At 44.2% G+C, this 20787-nt stretch overlaps 1 protein-coding gene across 1 annotated transcript in view; it reads right to left on the reverse strand.

Moving 5' to 3' along the window:
- The window catches only part of LOC107218698 (neurobeachin), a 162706-nt gene extending 142434 nt beyond the window's left edge, over window positions 1-20272 (reverse strand). The window contains exon 1 of the mRNA XM_046743880.1: window positions 18443-20272. Coding sequence (XP_046599836.1) covers window positions 18443-18646 — 204 coding nt within the window. The 5' untranslated portion in view covers window positions 18647-20272. The remainder of the gene's footprint in view (window positions 1-18442) is intronic.
- Window positions 20273-20787: the final 515 nt, after the last annotated feature.

Consider the following 20787-nt stretch of genomic DNA (forward strand, 5'->3'; position numbering starts at 1 on the left):
CTTGTTTGCAAACTTAAATCTTACTCGGTTCTTTGCCGATTGACTTTCCAAATTGAATTACGCCACCCTGTGCACCGAGTTCGCTACTCAGATTAAAAGCAACGAAAATTAAAACTTCGAAAGATTCTTACGCTAGCGCGATGCGGCAAATTTAATCTGTCAGTATCACGTTTTGATATCATGTCAAAATACTCGTACGTTTTCCAATTTTGTAATTTACCTAGCGAGTTTCCTCGATATGAGAAAAAAAAAGAAATGTCGATACGAAATTCTTCACTACCATACCTTCACTCCTCGTCGTGAATCGAGTTTTCATCTTATTATTTTGCCTACAGGCAGAATCGCTATCAATTCGACTTGCCCGAATAACTGGGTCGGCAAAAGGAGGCAGTGATAGATTGGTGAAAAGAAACAAAAACAAACGGTAGAAGACACGCGGTAAACGCCCAAGAAAGACTCAGGGAGGGAATGACGTGAGTACAGGATGACAAGTCTGGGAAGAAGCAGAGGATGAATGATTTTACGGGACCGAAATCGGCCAGGACGATAATTTCCAGAAAGTTTCGTCTTCTCCATCGGCAACACAGCAGTTGAATCGCAAGGGAGAATTCCGGGATATGCGTGACCTGGCTGTACAGAGCGTACAAGGATTGTATTATTGGGTAAAACGAGACCTTTGAGGACTGACTACTCAGGGGCAGCTTTCTCTCGCGGGGTTGTAGAGCTGTATTATTTACATACCAGTATAGAGGTATAGGCACGTAGGTGTACGCATGACCACGACAACGGGACCGAGAATTATTAAGCATTACGATTCCTCCGGGATTCATTCGCTCCACGCGCAAAGTTACACAGACTCTCGAAACTAGGTCACGAACGAACGGGAAGTTAATACCGGTATGAAAAAGCAAAAAGCGTCGCATAGAGAAAAATAGAAAGCTAGAACACCGAGATAACCACGTATAATTTCATTCTTATTTCAAAATACACGTACCAACTGAAATAACCAGCCGCTGCATGGCTAGTCGGGATGTGATTTGGAGTGGTGGTGAGGTACAGGACTATTCATCACTCGACGAAGGGCTAAAGCTCTGCTCGTGATGACAAACACTTTCGGTAAGGGAGAATCACCAGGTGTCGGTGAAGATTGCCTGACGCGTCTCTGATTTAACCTGAGATTTCCCTGATCCCTGACCAGTCATATTTCACAATTCCACAATACCTCTTTGACCAGCTTATCTATAACGAATTTAAAATACATTCAGCGCCTTTCCCGATATCAGTGCTGGCCAATTCTAGGTTCCCTGACATCCTCTTCATTTTCCCATCGTTTTTGATCGATGCTAACTCCTCTGACAGGATTTCCCTACATGTTCAAACTAGTCCAAGATCCAGTTTCCAAATTTCCACGATCTTCAGCATTTTTCCTGGGGAAATACTTGGGATTCGAATTACAAGTGAGGATAAAAATTGGAGCAAGAGTGGATGTGAGGAGAGCAGCTGTATGCGTTAGGAGCAAGTGAGACCAGATGGAGAGTGTGCGCAAGGTGCGAGAGAAGTGAGCGGAAGTCGCGGCAGAAATCCCGTTGAATATTGTGCGGAATTGAGATTGGTTTTGGTTAGGAGAAAGCGAGGCTTTAACGTCGTCGTCGTCGTCGCTGAGAATAGGGGCGAGCATCATCCGAAGTCTGGAGGAACGAGGTGGGCGCTGCCCTACGTTTGGTTTGCCGGACACCCTCGTAGCGCATTGCATTCACGTCACGCTCCTCCAGCTTTATATCTATAGGCAATCCCTTGCCGCGGATAACCTGTTTGCCGTTTCTTTACCAATAAAAATCCCCGAGTAAATCAAGGATTTCTCTCTTCTTCTCGTCCCTGCGTCCTCCCTTCGCTCCACCGCTATGAATCCTGCTATATATCAGGTGTGCGTGTGTGTGCGCAAGTGTATATGTGTGTGGGCGTGGACGCCTACGCGTGTGTGAGTCGTACGTATATACATAGACGAGTTAGCAATATCCCGATGGCTTGGCAAAACGCTGAATCAGCCTTGCCGTAACTATAGGTGCGGTTGTTATGAGAGAAAACTGTGTAACGGGGGGGGAGAAAAAGAAAATATAGAGAAAAGCCACAGACACGTGTATCCGAGGAATAAGTTTCTATGCCTGAAGGGTTGTCAAATGGTTATACGTTCCAGGATCGTCCTTCTCCTCGTCGTCGTCTTCGTCACGTGACACGGGGAAAGAATGGCAAGGCATCTTTTCATTGCGGGGGTATGTAAAGAGGGTATAGGTAGGTACGCTTCGCTTCACTTCACGAAAGAAGACAACTGGTGCTGTACATGTAGGCTCCTATAGCTCTCCTTCCATCAACCCCGTAGCGGGTACGACGAGGCGAAGAACGACGCAGGTTTTTCACCATTTCCAACGTTTCTTTTTTTCCCTCCCTTCCGCTTTGCCACATTGTTTTCTTCATTTTCTTTGCTTCAATTACTACGGAGAACAGGAAATTCCTCGAGCCCGGGACTCCCGGAACAGAGAGACTACTGCGGAACCACGGTCATTTCATCGTCGTGGTTTTACCTTTACTTATTCCATTTCTTTCATTTTGTTTGCGTTCTCCCCTTTGTTCACTTCCTTTTCTCATTTGCACCAAGCCCGCTAAGCTGGGTGGTATAACATGCAACGTCCCGGGTAAGTAACTGTTATATATTTACGCCGTGGAATCAGCAGCGGAAAACATCGTGACGCGAGTTAATGCCACGGTGGAGAAAAAGGCATTCCGGGATGGCGGCACAGTAGATATATGATACATTAGTGGTGGATGTTTCCGTCTATCAATTAACGGGGTGGTTAGGTGCTTGCGTGTACCTGTAATGATACCAACCAACCAGCCAACCAAGTATTCTCTACAAGTAAGTGAGATTACTCTTTCCTTCTGCTCTTTTCCCTCGTGCTCTACTTTTTCAATTCCAAAGGTAGGTGGTGTAAAAATTTCTTCTCGATAACTGCAGCACGCGAACTACACATTCCTCTTTCTGATTTTTCGATTTCTATAGCCGCGGGGCAAACGAGCGAGCGTATTTTCACGATGAAGGTAACTGAGAAGATAAAAAGTTGCTGAGAATGAGAAAAAAACAAAAAATAGGTTACTGCGAATAGACAAACACGCCGTATATAACCAGCAGGTAGGAATCGTACGGAATGTGACATTAGGTGTACAGGTATAAGGTCACTTATTCTCACGAGCTAAGCATAAAAACTTGAGACTCTCTTCTTTTCTCCGTCTATCAAATCGAACGCGCAAGTTAAACGTTTCAACTCTGCATAAAAACACAGTGTTTCTTGCAGCGAAGTAAGAGGGGTCGGTAATAATTGGCCTCCCTCTTTGGCCTGGGTGAAATTTTTAACCACAGGTCTCTGTTTTTTTTTAAATTATTATTCAACTCCTGGGATCTGGATGCGAGCTTCCGTCGAAAGAGGAACTCCACGGTTCGCGCGAGTCGGGCGAAGCGTCCTCCACGTCACACGCACGTGCCTCTCATCCCTGCGGATGATGGGGTAGCCGCATCAAAACCCGGGTTCTGAATGGCCCTCCTCGGTATACGTGGTGATACGTGTGAGGGATACTCGGGTTTGTATTCTACGTGGATTTGGGCATGTGTGTACTTTTACTGCAGCCTCGGTGCAGGTTCTTTTCGATATAAATCACAACTTCGGATTCGCGCTTTTCAGTTTTTCAACCCTCGTCCCAAGTTCGATCCAAAGAGCCCGTTGAGCCCTGTCCAAGCCTCGCGATGTGACATTAATCCGTGAAGCGTTTCGACTTCGTTTTTCAGAGAAAGAAGATGAAAAAAACGGTCTTCAGATTTCTCGGAAAAATTGCGTTCCACCAAGATTAAACCCATCACTTAAGTTGCATAATACATGAGACTGCGCTGTCTTTGTGCGTACAAATAAGAGTTTGAATGCCGGAGGCTTGCTCGTCCGGTACGGATCAACAAAAGGAACAAATATAAGCAGGATCGACCATCGGGCACGTGAAAAGCTCAGCTCGTCGCGGCTTCGCGGAAAACCATTGACGAGCATTCAATGGAAGACACGAATCGAAAACATCCCTAACAATAAAATTCCAGGAATGGAAATGCCGCCGGAATCAACAATCGGCTGTAGACGATCTCGTCATCAGGATTCGTTTGTACCGCGTACATTTTTGCCCTTCGTTTTGTTCAATTTTAGAAAATGAAGACATTTGCATCTTTCTTTTTTTACCCGGCGATGAACCGTACGAGAGAAAAACAGCGTTGTTGCCGGTTCGATAGGAAAACAAACGGTGTTTCCGTCTTGGAACTCTAAGATAAAACTTGGCCTACTTTTGCTTATCAGCTATTGCCTTGTAAACTCTTTCCAAGTGTCATGTTGTGCCGCACCATGCGATATGGTGCCCATACCTACAGGCCGCTTTTATCTTATCGCGAACAATCGACAATCACGTATGTCCTTTAATCAACTTCCTCAAGAATTCAAGAAGAAATAACATTTCTGACACCGTGTGAATTGAATTTTCTCCTATACTCTCTCTGTTTCCTTTTCTTTCGTCTTCTCGCATAAAGTTCCATCTTTATTCTCCTCACTCCCACGATAAGAAGTTGGAATTATAATTTGGTACGAATTTTTTTACATTTTCATTATTTTTATACATTGTTCCGTTGTTATTATCGTCAATATATTATTGTTGTTATATTCAATTCAGAAAACTTGGAGAGTCCCGTCTGCCTAAGCTCTCCTTGCCAATTTTCTTTTTTTCTTTCTTCCTTTTCTTCGTTTTTCACGACGCGAGGTGAAAATGAAAAGAAAGGGGCGGAAAAATGCGGGCCATTCTCTGCGGTGAAACACGTCGTTAGAAAATATTCTCTCTGTCCCGTTGTCTCTCTCTCCGCATTTCTCCTCATCCGCATTGCACGAACGCAGAGAGTTTTCAACGTCATCCTCCAGAGAGACTCTTCCGCACCAACGAAAGGCCAAGGACTCGCAATTTTTTCACTATCTTTCTATCTTTCTTTATTTAGGTACTCCAGCGTTTCTCATTCCAAATTTATCTTCTCTGTACGACACGACGCGGATGCTGGGTACCAACGACATCCATAATTCCCAAGCCTCGCCCAGTTTTTCGTCTTATCTCACATCGCATTTAACGTGTGCAAATTTACCATATTTCTTTTTTCGCGTATACCTAAAAGGCTAGAAAATCATTAACTAACAGGTGAGATTGACAACGAGCCAGAAGCTGCATAAGATACGAGTATGCATAGGCAATAAGGCTTCGTTATTCAATTATTTATAACGCACATCGAGATGGAAATTCGTATTAGCACAGAGGCTTGAGCAGCGTTCATAATCCCTTATACATATATATATATATACTCGATATATGTATATATATGTATATATACATGTATAAGACGAGGGAGAGAGGGAGAGTTTGGAATTCAATATAATTACTTAATTTCTCGCGTGAGAGGTACTTGACACCCTTCGATAGTTTCATCTCCTTCAGCCCTCAGGGTTCGACTATCTCCCTGTACAGACGGCCCAATTAAGAGGTATCGATCCGCCTCTCGTAATTAGCTATATATATATATATATATATATATATATATATATAGGCTATAAGGCGCGAGACGGAAACTGATTGTGAGGGAGGCGAAAGTTTCACGGAAATAATTTTTCGATTTCGAAAAATTAAAAAAAATAGTGATTTTCGACTCCAATGTTTCGTCGTTACGATAACGTTACTTACTTCGACCTCGTTTTCAAATAAAATCAATTTCGCCTTACCGTCCGTAATATGCCCCCATGTATTAAAAATCTGCGAACCCATAACGACGCCTACATCTGGCTACTTTCGTCCAAAATCGGTGGGGCTGAGTTATGCGCGAAGGTACAAGGTCTGGGTGTTGGCTGTTCGTTACCGAGTCCGCGGGTATAAAAACAAGCAAGGCGGGGCAAAACTTGCTTTTCCTCTCTCCGTACGTAAACGCCGCGTTTCGTTATATTGACTCCATAAATCCTTATCAGGTTGTCGCAAACCCGTCATCGGCATTCATTAGCCTTCTACTGCTCGTATAAATTTCGTCTGGTGCAATTGCCGAGTTTCCGCCGCGGTTTTCGTTCGCAGGAAACGCGTAAAATGGGGGAGGCGAAAATTAAAACACTCCGTTTGCCGGGATTTTATTGTGCGAGATTACGAAAGGAGGGCACGAAACGACGAACATATTATATACACTCAATTTGGATTCTACAGAAGGCGACCGTAAAATTCTGCAGGATCGGTAGCTGCGATCTACAAGGTACAATCATGACACTGCGCTGGGCGAAAACCCGATATCATTATCGGATTATACCCTTCAGGGGTTTTTTGTCCTGAAAGAAGAGTGAAAAGGAAGAAAAGAGAGGAGAGAAAAATGGAGAAAAACAAAACCAACGGCGTGAGTGACGAGTCGTCGGGCTTTGTTTACGACGCTGCAATTCGGCTGTGAACATCACGCAGAAATGCGAGTTCGAATGTCGGACGCGCGGTAACTCGATCCGTTGAATTTGCGAGGTTTCGCCAGGGATGAGAAAAACCCGATGCGAGCTTGTAGCTATAGAAATTAAATTATGATTAATTATCAAGTGAAAAATATGTGGAAATATCCCAGGTGAACAATCGCAGAGTTCGCCGTAATAATATTGCAGAAACGGATTTCGTTTTTTTCGCGTAACAAACTAACAATGATATGTTAACATATTTGGTCAAACCTCTCCTCGATATGTTATTCGAAAGAATCGCGTTTGAATTATTTAACCTCTGTATCAACTAAGCATTTTATCAGATTGACTTCAACATTTTTTCATTATTAATTTCCCTTCTTTAGAGTGAAATAAGAAAAGATTAATTTTCACCGGTGCACAGGTTGACAAATGGAGAAACCTTCCTCGGTGTTTTGTATACTTTTACCGATCGAAGAGAAGAAGAATCCCGCGGTCCCCGTTGCCCTGAATTTTTTAGATTTTATCTCCGGTAACGCCGCAGCACCCGTAGGGATTCTAATTCACCGCAAGATCTTTCTTTTTCTTCTCGATCTTCTTCATCTTTCCATTCTATTTTTGCTTCTTCCTCAAGTATGAGGCAAACAGGACCAGGACGGGGGACGGCCAGAGCTTTCTCGAGTAGTAAGGAAACTCCTGATTTCCATGCGGGAAATGTAAATATCCCTTCGCCCAATCTCGCGCACTTGCCTGATCCTCCTTTCCCCCCGTCCAACCCCCAATCGTTCGAACCGTATATGTATAATACAGGTTTTGCAAGCGAGGTGAAGGCGTCGCGACGCCCATTCGTATATGTGCTCCGTCTGTGAAGGAGTCCCCCCTTCGCCTCCCCTACCCCCACAGAGATCGAATATCTCTTCCCGCTAATATTCCCAGTGCGAAAAGCGGTGGACGAATTAGTTGCGTGGCAATATTTCATCCAAGCCGTGTGGTTAAATGTATTTTGACAATATTTAAACTCGTTTTACGTTATGATGAAAACAAAAAAGAAAGGTTGAAGAAGTATAAACAGCGAAACAAAAATTCAATCGAAGTCTAACAACGGATCTCGTTGAAACTTTTGCTTTCATCCACCGAATTCCGAAAACTTGGTACAATACCTTATATGTGCATTGAAAAAAATTTATTTATTTTCTTCGGTGTAAGGTTGACAATTTTTTTTCTTTTTTTTTTCGTAATAATAATTGTTAAAGAGAAAATAGGGTGTCTCGCCGCCTCTAAAAATTCTTCCGAGGTTGAATAAAATCGTTGTCAAATTAGCGTACCCTGTAATTTCATTAATTTAATCTTCCTTCTCTGAATACCAACAGTAATTCTCCCCAATCCTAAAGGCTCGCTCAATTACCTAGGCTTGAGATAATCAGAGATCTCCCTCCTCTACATCTGTATATATATATATAATATATATATATATATAATATATATATATATATACATAATATTCATCACCACGACGGAGTATTCAATAAATAATTTGCGTTTATTATGTACTATAATACCGTAATTCTCTCTATGCATAATTAGGATGTTTGAAGAAAAAAATTATTTACGATTTTCCTTCATGACACCCCTTAAAAAGTTTGTACCGGCTGAAAGAAAGATTCTGTGAAAATATTAGCGTTCTACGTTATTTTAATGATCGCATTCATTTGATTATTCGCATTTTTTTTTTTTTGAATTTATGATGAAACACGTTGTCAGACATGAATTATTATTTCTTTCGTGACATTTTCTATTCAACCCAAAGATCACGATCCGTAAAACAACAACATATCAACCGAGAATCTTATTCTCCTAAATTAAAAGTTTAAATTAACTTACAACTATTTCATTAAATTGAATTAATAACGATAAAAAAGTCGTCGGATAGGATTCTCAAACATCAACTAGAGTCTTCATATTTCAAGTATGGATCTTCTTTGTGACGTAAATTGATATTATAATTAATGTAAGCTACTAAAAAACAATTTAACAAAGATACTTTGTAAATTGAAAACGAACAAAAAAAATGTAGAAAAGTGAAAACTCAATTTGATAGAATCTTTCCTTTAACCTATACAAACTTTTAAGAGGGTGCCATAATGGAAAAACTGAAATAATTTTTTTCTTCCGCACCATAGCGCGATGAATAAAAATAAAATAAAAATGTCCGACAATTATTTACAAATCACTTACGAAATAACGAAGAGCCTCAGGTTTGCTAGGTGCAATATTCGCTCGTCAACGTGGCGTATATACGATACGAACGTGAAAATACACAGGCGTTCAGGAGTTAAAAAATCGCGCAAACGTCAGGGGTTAACTTTTGGCGAGGCGGGCACGTCACGTTGGTACGTCACGTCAGGTCACGTCACGTCATGCGTCAGCGAGAATGGGGAAGCCGAATTGCGGTGTAAAAAATCATTCCGCCAGCCCTCCTTTCAACCTGCAAGCCGCGATCGCGGTCTCGGGCAGGTTTATCCTCTGATTTATTTTTCATGCCTGCGGTACGCCGGCGTTGGCGCTGCGGCACGCCTTGCGGGAAAACGCAATTCAATTTATACCATTTCATGGAGCGCTCTTGCTGCGCCGTGGAGGGGATAGAAAGCTAGGGTATACCCAAACCAAGGGCTGGTTACCCAAGGCGCGGGATAGCTGCTGAGTCTGGTCTGCTCGAAAGTCGAGGAAAACCACCGAAGAGAAAAGTCCAAGGCTTCGGGATTACGGAAACCTCGCTGCCGGGGAGAAACGCGAAGATTCGACGTGGATACACAGAAACCTGCTTTCAACTTTCTGCGCAGACGGACCGACGTCGAAATCGGAAAAACACTCGGCTACCTAACAATTGTTTTTTTTTTTTCTCATTTCTCTCTCCATTTCATCTTTCAACTTGAGGGACAAGTCCAACCTCAACCCTGCGACGATTGTCACAGGATAAAAAGGCTTTCGAGTGATCGTAAGTTTGAAAATTACCACCGCACGGTGAGGGTTTAAATAAATTCTCATAGATCGATCGAGCAGTGTTAATTTTATGCCATTTTATTGACAGGACGAAAAATCATCAGGACACGTATGAGAATGAAAACAAAAAAATTCTTGGGTATATGGTGAAATTTCTTTCGGACAAGAATTTTTCTACGATAAAATTTAAACAGCAATCTAAAGCTGCCGCCACTGCGTGGACAATCGATTGCGTATGTAAGGTAGATTGCAGTCCGACACTCGATGTGTACTTTTACTTCAACTCCCAGTTTCTTAAACTTACCGTTACGACTCTTCTTCCTTCTTTCTATCACCTCTCATCTCTCTCTCTCTCTCTCTCTATATCTCTATCTCCGTTTCCACCGATTACGGAAATCACAGTCCGCTCGAATGCCACGCCGTTATCTTCATCTGTTTCTAACGAGACGACGCATATTATACATAGTGAAGACGTCTGCTGAAGGCTTGGCAGTAATCGAAACGACGTACGCGAGTATTCTAACAATCGGAAATAACATAATGTGAGATGTAATAATAACCCAGAGCCTGCTGCGCGTTATAACAGAAGGCGGAAGAAGAAGTCCCTGATAATTTGAAAGCCGTGCTTTTAATTACCGAATACAGGGGAGGATGGAAGGGTTGACCAACTGGCGCCTTCTTCTTCATCTTCAACGCGGAATCGACTCCGTCTGACCATGTTATCATCAATGTGGGCATATTCTTTTTTGTCCGTCTCTTCGGCTCAACTAAAGATGCTCGCGGCATTGATCGATGCTCGATTCTAACCCGTTTGGCTGATTTTAACCGTAGCAATAAAGCGTAGAGATGTGACACAGTGACGGTGAAATGTAATACAGAGTCTGCGTAATAGCCGCGTAAAGTGCAATTAAAATCTTTTATAAGATAAGATTATACAGCTTCATGGATAGCGGACGACCATTCGGCGCCGTAGTCATCGTTTCCTTCTATACCCATTTGCAATTATACGCTAAAGGAGATAAAGGAATGAAATGGCGGCGACGGCCCAAACCCACCCGACACTTAGAGAGCTCAGAATTGAGAGGATCGATAGTCGTATCAAATTCAGATTCAAATGCCAATTTCAAAAGTAGTCTGACGAACCGTGAACATTTTCATCAATTTCTTTGTTTTATCAACGCGTCAAGAATCCCGGAAGATTATCAAAAATCGCGTATATTTCGCACAGTTTATAGCGACCAACTGGTAACGAGAAAAATCGAAAAATTTTATGTAACATGCATAGCGAAATGAGTCGTTTTTTTTTTTTTTTTTTAAATTTTTATCCGCTTTATATTTTATAGAATGACGCGATGTTGCCAAGCGTAGAGGTGAAATTAATTTGCAAACCGTATTGAGCAGCGGCGGCAACTCCGACGGTTTCCGAGGGAGACGGGGGAACAAGACATTCGGGAGGAATTGAGTCTTTGTTGTGAATTTGCGAGGAGGAACTGGATCGAGGAGGGTGGTACTAAAATTTGTAAATCGGTCGCGGGAGACAAAGGTTAAAAGTTTATTTACAGACTCGCTCAACCCCTAACGAATGACTTTTGACTGCAAGGGTTCCCTCGAGGTACCGAGACTCCCTTTTCTAACTTTGAACCTTCAAAGACACCGCGAATTTAAACCCACAGGAATCTCGGAAACAGAGATCTGATCGTAGCGAAAATCGGTTTACGCGTGAGACGATGCTAAAACGATCCGCGAGTGGTGAGTTCAAAATGGGTAGAAAATGAGGAGAGCTGGTGGAAGGAGAGTAAAATCGTTCTCAACTCAGCTGAGAGATCAGAATCCCATCCCTGGTAATGAGTGTGAGTTACGAGGTACAAATGTTGGCAATTAAGTAACACCTAACTCCCGTTATTAAGGAGCACTTTTATCTTCATAAATTGAGTTGCGTAGGTTATATAGAAGAGAATAATAAATTTCACGGCTAACGTTGTTTGCCCGTTGATGAAAAGACACGATGAAGAAAAGCAGAGCGGATGTGAAGAGGTGGGGAGAAGAAGAGAGACGATATAAAAAAAAAAAATAAAAAAAACGAAAAACAGAGAGGAAGAGAAAACAAGAGAGCCGAAGAATGAAAGGCGAACCCGACCAAGAAATTGACGAGAATGAAGAAGAGGAATATGGGAGACGAATAAAAGAAGTTGCTCAAGTAACTGGCCCACTCACAGAAGGCGCGTCGTGGGACTAACCTAAGAGCATGTTATATATATAAAATAATAAACCGTATATCGGTAAAAGAAGACTGGCTGCTCTCTGGCGGTAAAAACACAAGCAAATATTATTTATGAAAGTATCAAGTGAAAGGGGGAGAATGGGAGTGAAGTGGACGGGGACTTTCGGAGACCTCCTTAAAAGCTCTGCTTCTCCTTCCCGCACTCCTCACCCTTAAATTGCCTTCTCCTTCGCTCATCGCCGAGTCATTAATCATAGTATGCTCGTCACGATCTTCGCGCGACAGTCGAACAAGACCCTGCACAGCGAAAACTGTATCCCACACTTTCATTCGAGAATTAAAACAGCAGTACCTACTACATAATGTACGGGGCGGTTTCCGCCAACTCGATTACTTTTTTTTCATCCTCTCGGATTTGTTACATAATTGGTTATGTAGTAGTACTACTTGAAGGTACTCTCTGAGAATTTTTTCAGATTTTTTAACTTACTCGCTGAGGATAAAGTTTTTTTGTTTCAAACCTATACATGTATGGAAACAAGGAACTCCCATGTACCTTAATTGAAAAATAATTTCCATTTTTTTTTTCTGATGCCATCAGAAATATAACATGTATTGCATTGAATGGTTCGTTTGAAATCAAAACTTTTTTGTATTAAAGTTTTTTTCTTCCTATTTCAATCTTACAGGATATACGGTTTAAAAAAAAAAAACATTTGCGAACGGAGTGAATTAAAAAATGTGAAAAAATTTACAGAAAGTACCTTTGAGTATTACTATTATTCAACCAATTATGGGACAGATCCGAGAGGATAGAGGAAAAAAAGGTGGCTGATTTTAGCGGAGACCGCCACATACATCGAAAGTGTTTCGAGGTAGGTATACTGCAAACAAGTCTCGAGGATTTATTTTTCATGCGGCTATAAGTATGAAATTGTCGGAAGCTCAAGAGCCGAGGGCTCCTTCTCTTGGGGATGGAAATAATATCAAAACAAGCGTCTATAAGAGAACGCTGCGGGCGGTCCATGATCCTCGGGAGATAAACCGTGAAGAGAATAAGTCTCTAATCGATAGTTGTGGCGAGAAAAATAAATGCGCCTGCCAGATGTAGATACGCTCTCTCTCTTTCTCTCTCTTTCTCCCTTCAACCCTTGTGCCTAATTTTACTTTATTACCCCTTTAATCGAGCCTAGACAGTCTATCCAGGGCAAACACGCCGGCGGTTAAGCACCGATGTCATATTTAGCGTCAAACAACCGGATGCCAGACTACACGAAAGAGCGAAACGATTATTTCTGGATGATTTCACAATTTTTCAAGCTTCGAAATAAGTCGAGGTAACGGGGAAGCAGGACAAACAAGCAACTTTCGGAGCGCCGAACTTGTGGAACTCGGGTTCGAGATCGGATTCTGGGGTTTCGGGCGTGGTCGTTCGCATTCGATTCTGCTGCTTGAACCAAACACCGCTACGCTGCGTCGGGGGATCAAAGCTAAACGGGTCAGGGTGTACGTGGCGCCGGTGGCGTTACCGATCCTCCCGAAAAACCTTGGTGAGCAATGTCGTATGTATAACTGGAGAACCGGGCAGTATGGTATGACGCGGTTTACAATATGGTGTCAGATAACACCTGGGTATATTCTGGCCCGGGGTGACTCGAGAGCATGAAGAGGGTCCAGATAGAAAGAGAGGTGAAGATAGTGATAGAAGAGGGTCGTGAGAGGGTCGTGAGAGGGTCGAGACGGTCGACGGTGTCACCGGAGTGCACTCAGTGTAGGCTCACCGCAACGAATCACCACACCCCGTTCAATTGATTCCCATGAGAAGCGTCGGGGGAGGGAGGGGAGGGAAGGATTGGCGTCTCTAATTTACCTCCGGACCTCGATAGATCACTCGCAATACGAACACGCGAACCCTCTCATCCCCGCCAGCCATTGGCCGTGACTGTGAGGCGAGGCGAAATCCCTGTGGAACCGGTGTGAGGTGTGACAATCTACTAATTCGGAAGCCGAAAAAAAGTCCCAAGTTATTTATCGCGCCATTGCGACACCCGGGAAAGGGTCAACAACGCGCGACTGATTCCTTGCGCGTAATTAAACGTTCTTACTCCGATTTTCACGTGATTCGCTTCTCCTTCACCTACAGAGGAGATCGTCAACGCTTAAATGGAGATGAGTTAATGAAGTCGCGAGGTTTTTTCAAAGTACCTGGCCTTGAGCTGAGAGTGGATTACTATGAAGAGCTTGGATATGGGAGGATTGGCTGCCGAGTGTAACTTATTAATAGAATCTGGTAAACCAAGCGTGTGATGTGAATTTATAGGAGGCGATTAACAGATATTGCTCCGCAGGCTCATTTTGCACCGTCTCAAAACAGATCGCGGATTCGACGTTTCAAACGCCCGTCAGACCGTTAGATTTATTGAAACTCTTCGAGTCTAGTTGACGATCTGGGTACGCATTTGGAGTGCAGTCGTTCAAGCGCCTTTTAATCCAACGTTAACAGACTCGTCGTTTTGACCATGAATGGCATTTCTGGCAGTCGTTTATATCACTTCACAGCTCACTCTCTATTCCTCCTTTATTGAGTCTCGAGAAAATCGTTCGTCAGAGAAAAAGGTAGCCCCGTGTGGTGACTATTGAATATGTGGTGGCACATTTCTGTGGGACTTCAATCTTCTTCCATTTGACAGTGGAGAAAGTAACATTCATGATTAAACTAGATTCAGAATTTTTCCAAGTCGCAAATCACTGCATTACCTCGAGTGGCGATGAACGAGTATTTCACGGAGGTGTCGGTCAGACGAGGAAGGTTCGAACGCCTTCTCAAAGCCTTATGAAGAAATTATTTCAGACTGTCAACGATTCGAACTAGTTGATAACCGTCAACGTCAAAATGTTATACGTTATATCCAACTGACGCCATTGACGGTCTCTTGCTACTCTCGGAAAATGATTAGAGGAACTAGCGCAGAAGGTGCCTCAGCTTGTCTAAGGCGTTGAGATTAACGCGAGAGAATGGAAGGCCGCGTTGAACTGTGAATGTTCTACTGGAAATCCGTCAATCCCGCCGACTTAGGTGTGCGAGGTGTTCAGCGATCTTGTTGACAAGTTCAATCATATCAACTTCACGTTGCCATGATCGTTAGCAATCCCTCCAAGATTTGGATGGAAACCGCGGGGTGCCTAAGGTAGCAGGACGGGTAGGAACTGGTGAAAACACGTCGTTCACTCAAGAAATCGATTTCACTGCGCGACGAAAAATGTTTACAAGGACGAAAATTCATCTCGCTCTGTTCCAGCTTGCGCGAGCTATAGCTACAGACGAGTGAGTAAGTCAAGTCAAGGATTTTCGGTTCCATAGTCTCGAGTAAGTTTAATCGGATATCGCCAAGTTTAATTAGGAGAGCTGGAGCTTAACCCGTTTGTTTTGTTCCTGAAATAAAGACGTCCTTCGAGTCTAAGCTCCTTCCTCGAAGAAGACTTTACAGAGACGAAGAGCGAACCTCTTTCCCGAAACGGCTATAAACAAGAACCTTTCCACGGTCAGATCTGTCTTTTACAAAAGTACCATACTTCAAACCCAAGCTTACGACCAACGGAATCATAGTTACATTTAACAAGTCTCGCAATACCCGAAGAATCAAATAACCACAGTTTTGAACTTCCTGATAAAAAGAAAGACGTCAACTACACTCAATTTGCAACCATACACCGAAGTTTGTGACTCCCGCTCCGGAGGTGGATATCGATGGTGAAGCTATCAACATTAACGGATGGCACTTAGATACCAGATCTCAGCGATAAGCTGAATCCTGAGAAGAACCCCTGTCTCGCCAGCTTCCCAAGAGTGCAAAATCTATTGGAACATATTTCCACTAGTTGTATTATTAGCAGGAGATTCGTGGTACGAATTAATATTCACCTAATACACCATAGAGCTGGGGTATTAATTCACGGCTTCCCTCCCTATCTGCGAACAGGGTTATCAGCCAGGGACAAACGGAGACTTAGGCGCTAATTAACGAGAAATACGTGTATACACCCTGGTTCCGTTTCTACATGGAACCACGCCGGGTAGACAAAGCCCGCTTGGGGTCGACGAGAGGTAATTTTATATCATCAGCCAGCCATCGCTCGTTTACGTTGTATGTAGAGCCAGGACTTTATCAACGCCTTTCAATTTCCACAAGGATAATATGGGACCGCGATAATCCAACCAACCTAGCATTACCCTTTGCTCTTTAGGTCCGCCGCTCGAGTAGCCGATTCAAAGCCCGCAACGTACTCGTATCAGCTGGGTCAATCCTCACCGGCTTCGAAACCCCAAGAAAATGAGTGATGGACAGTACTGAGGAACAAATACCGCCACTGGCGCTCTATTCAAGTTTCGCTGTTATTAGTGGCAAAACGTTGTTGATACAGCCGCGATACTGTTTGACTAAGGACTTCATATGTTCAGGATTCTATATGAAGGACGAGAGACGAGTCAGAGTGCTGTTGCTAGGATGGTGTACATGCTGGCGTGTGTACGTTTGTTTGCCATGTACGTATAGACAAGAATCCGATGCAGTTGGATTCTACGATATTTTGCGGTCTTGGGAGACAACGATAATAACAACGAGGCTGACAAACAAATTTGTAAAATTAAACTGTAATTTCAAACTATTCGAAACTCGGAATCGTATTTACATAGGTGCGGTGACTGAAAATCCGTGACTCTGCATGTACCCAGTTTGCAAACGGACCGATGTGGGTATATATAAATATATATATAATATATATAAACTTGTAGACCGCCGCGTATCTGCTACGCATAGGTAGAATCGTTTCAATTTAATTAGCAAAGTTTCCCAATTTCTGCCGACAGCAGGTACAGCATTTCGATGTATTCCATCGGGTTGATCTGGTTCGCCTGCAGCCGAAATTCGTCGACAGGAAACGCGTTGCCAGTAGCCTGGCCAAACAAAGAGTGCGTCGAACAAGAAGCTTCCGGTTCCGCGGGGCAGCAGGCGCGGAGCCTCCGTAAATTGGGAGACTCGTAGAACCAACAAAGAGACTGGGCACGATTCCGGTGGGTCCGACCGAGCAAATCCCACTCGCTTTCGGTATAGGCGTAATAAAATTAAATAAAAGCCAGGAGCCTCACGGTTGAAGTCGAGCACAAGTTCAACGAAAGCTGAAGTCCCTCCCGCCCCCTTTCCTCTCGCTCTTTCTCTCTTTTTCTCTCCGGCTTTCAGTCTTCTTTGCGCACACCCTCAACAACCACGAAGACAGATAAATACCTAGGTCAACCAATTCAGGTTCACTCGTATCTCAAGAGTAACAGACGGAGACAGGGAAAGCCGGAGAGGTTGAAAGATGCATTTCCTCGCAGCGAAAAAAGCTTCCGTACGGAAAAGTTTCAACTAACGCGCAAGCGAATAAATAAGTCACGGCAGCACTAAGAGTAAAACATACAACGTTAGGTATACATACATAGGTATAATACACATCTATGAGAGTGGATACTAAAAAGATTTGAAAAAGTTTATCAAAAGAGACCGAGAAATAGAAGAAAATATGTTCAAATCTGAGCTTTATCTGGCAGCCCGCAACATCCATCCATCAAGGTATATATGAGCATCGACTTATTCAAAGCTATTCCACTGAGGTGAGCTTCTCGCTGAGCTAAGATTACAACACAACAGGTGTGCGACGACCTGCGTAAGTCGCTGAATGTACACGGGGATCTATTACAAAGGTAGGCTGGCTGTACACGCGTGTAGGGCTCGGATGTAACGTATTACTGACTGCAAGGGGATGACGTGTTTCAAGAAACTCATTCGTCGGAGAGGATCTTCGTATTTAATCTGACGGATTAGTGGAAAGCGCGCCTTGTTGTAATCAGAACCCAAAGGTGCGGGTCGTGCGAAAACAATGGCTTAAGAGCAAGTCGTTCGTCCCCCTAAAGAGAGAATAACGAGGGGTGAAAAAAATTAACCAAGGTACATTTTGAGCAATGTACTTCTCTTTTTTCCGCTTGTCTTGTACCTTTTTCTTTCTTCTGTTGTTTTTTTTTCTCTCTCTCTTCTTTCTTCTCTTCGTCAATCATACTTATACAAAATCGAGAATAACTGGCTTTTGAAAATCATTCGATCATTAATTTTAACGAGATTCCTTCTACCAAACAACTCTTGAATTTAAACAGCGTGAAATAAATTCCGGTCGTCTGAATATGAAAGAAACCACCGAGTAACAAGAGCATTCAATATTTATCCACCAAAGACGTCAAAGTCGGCACTTCAAGAGTCTCGTGAATTTCACCGCAACGCGACCGAGAGAGTGAGAGCGGTGAAAAATTAATTTAATCGAACCAAACCCGATGGTGTATATACAAGCTTATGTACAAAGTACACACGTACAAATTGCGTAATAACATTTTGCCCGAAATACGATCCCGCACAGGAAACCCCTTGCAGGCAATATAGCCCGAAAATTTTGATTAAGGTGAATATTAACGTCACGAGTTCTTAGCCATCCCTAAGCCCCGTGGCAAAGTAGGAGACGAGGTCTGACACGTCAGGGTGAGAATCACTGTAGGGTACATACAGTATGCACGAGACCGCACCACCGTCCTACGCCTTAAATCGTAACCTACTTAGGTCTGTACATCACCTGCCTCTGCAAAGCGATGCAGCGACATGTAAAACCTTACCGAGAATGCTTTGAGGAACACGAGACACTGTATTATTCCCTCCATAGTGTCGCCGGTCAGGCAGAAGGTCCCTGTCAAATGGCGTCCCTTTCGGCCAAAGGCCGAGCAGAGGCTGGCCTGAACAAACGCGTTCTGGGATCGGGAGGCTGCGGCCAGAGCGGTGGGCAGTGGACCGGCACTCATCAAGCGTTCAAGGGAGTCCATCGCTTCGCTTCACGGATTACGAGAGGAGGTCCGTCCTCGCCTTGGCTCAGGGGTCCGGGTCTCGCTGCGCCGGGGACGCCGAGTCCTCGACGAGTGGTGGCGGAGTTCGCGACCCGGGTCACGTCGACGACGGGGGTCCACCTGAGCCCCGACCCCGAGTCCCACGTGCGGCCGGATGTCGCGTCATAAATCCTTTCCACCAAAGGGAAAAGAGGGATGGGATGAGGTGGATGATCCAGGCAAAGCTTCAGCGAGACGCTGTGAAAGGGCGATGTGTTTTTCGGGACTATTCCTCCTCGATTACGGTGACGGTGATCCGTGTTTATTCGTCAACCGTTGCACGAGCCTCTCTGCGGGGGGTTTGCGGCACGGCGCCAGAACTCGAGGCATGGCGGTATCCGGTGAGTATGAGTCCTTGGGTTTGAACGAGAGCCAGCGACGACGTGAGTTCACTTCCTCCCTTCCTCTCTTCCGGTACAACGAGAGTTTCCCCGGAGGCGGGAGAACAGTCAGTCTATTCGCAGCAGAAGTTCGGCGGGCTCTGGAGATTCTGGGAAATTGTATAGACCCCGGGCGATCGGGGCGTCGGTTGCGATGCCGAGGATGACGGGGAGGCGTTGGACATTTGGCTCTGGGGTTCCGGCACTGGGGGTGTCGCGTACCGTATTATCAGATCGCACATTCCGTAGCAAAAGAAACAAATACCCAGTATCATGAGCGTATCCATGTCTCGATGGCGTCGGTCGAAGGAAACGAGACGGATAAAAAAGGCGAAGGAGAATTATCGTAGATAGTGAGAAGGAGAATAAACTTGTTCAAGGTCCTGCAGGATACGTACGCGACAGGAATTGCGCAGATGGATAGAGAAACAGAGCGAAAACGGGAGATGAAACAACGTATCCTCAAATTTCGAAGTCAGCGTTGCCTGTTCCACCGTGCCGCCGTCAACAAAAATCAACACTGCACTGATTATAAGTCATATTATTTATACCGATGTTAAGAAACGATCGAAGGTACGCTTCTCGTCTTGTATTCGCCCGGCAAAACTATGTTTCCGAAGAAGATGATGATGATGACGATGATGACGATGATGACGACGATGAGGGGGATAATTTACAGATTAACACAAAACAAAAGTAGGTAGTGCAGGCTATCCGTCACACCGAACTCTATGTACCATAAAGTACACAAAATCGGAACTACAATCCGATCCACTGAACAAATTGTATTGGACAGAGCAGTACGCTGCTTCTCACTAACATTCACTCAACATTTCAACAGACACAACAACGCGTTACATCGCGACATGAGCCTCCCTCAATAGCGAACGTGAAAAGAAACCACGTGAGGAGGAGACGAATCGGTAGTCCAGGGTTGACGAAAGTAATGAAAACAAACAATAAACCCCGTCCTACTCTTTAACGACGAGGATAAAATCTCGCGGTGAACCACGACCAAGTGTACCAGAGCACGCGGTACAGCCTCTGTCTGATAATTTTCACAACTGGGTTAAAATATCATCGACTAATGAATATTCATCCGTATAAACGGTGTCTGTCCTGAGACCGGGAGACAAACCGTGCGGTGACAGATGTGATATTGAGAATCGCGAAACTGTCTCGTCCCTTGTTCGGTACGACGCTCAGCGTATGACTACACCATCGACGCTCGACGGCTGCAGGGTGCGCGATTTGGGGCGGGAGGATTCAGGCAAGCTGGGCGACGGCGCGGCCCGCGGCGCCGCCACCCCCGCCCTCCTCCTCCCACCCTCACCCTCACCCTCGCCCCCAACGACGCCCCGCAAACCTCGTCCTTCTGCTCCTCGATACCACTGGAATAGTCCGATATGCCACCAAGGAATGTACGGAGCCGATATTTTCCCCGAATTTTCCGTGCCAGGATCGCCGATAGGAGCGTGAAAAATACCAGCATAATCGATTTGTTCGTTCTTAGCGAGGCTGAAGTTGGTAACGTTGAAAAATCATTATTGGCCAGTTTTGGGATGAATTTCTCAGAGTTTGCTCCTCAGAATCACTGTATATTTACTTTATTATCGTTTACGAAATTTCGGATAAAGCCCAAAGTCGCGAATTAGCCATTTTTCCTAAACGTACATCGTTAATATAACGTAACTGACTTCA

This window comes from Neodiprion lecontei, chromosome 6, assembly GCF_021901455.1.
Source record: "Neodiprion lecontei isolate iyNeoLeco1 chromosome 6, iyNeoLeco1.1, whole genome shotgun sequence".
Classification (NCBI taxonomy): Eukaryota; Metazoa; Arthropoda; class Insecta; order Hymenoptera; family Diprionidae; genus Neodiprion; species Neodiprion lecontei.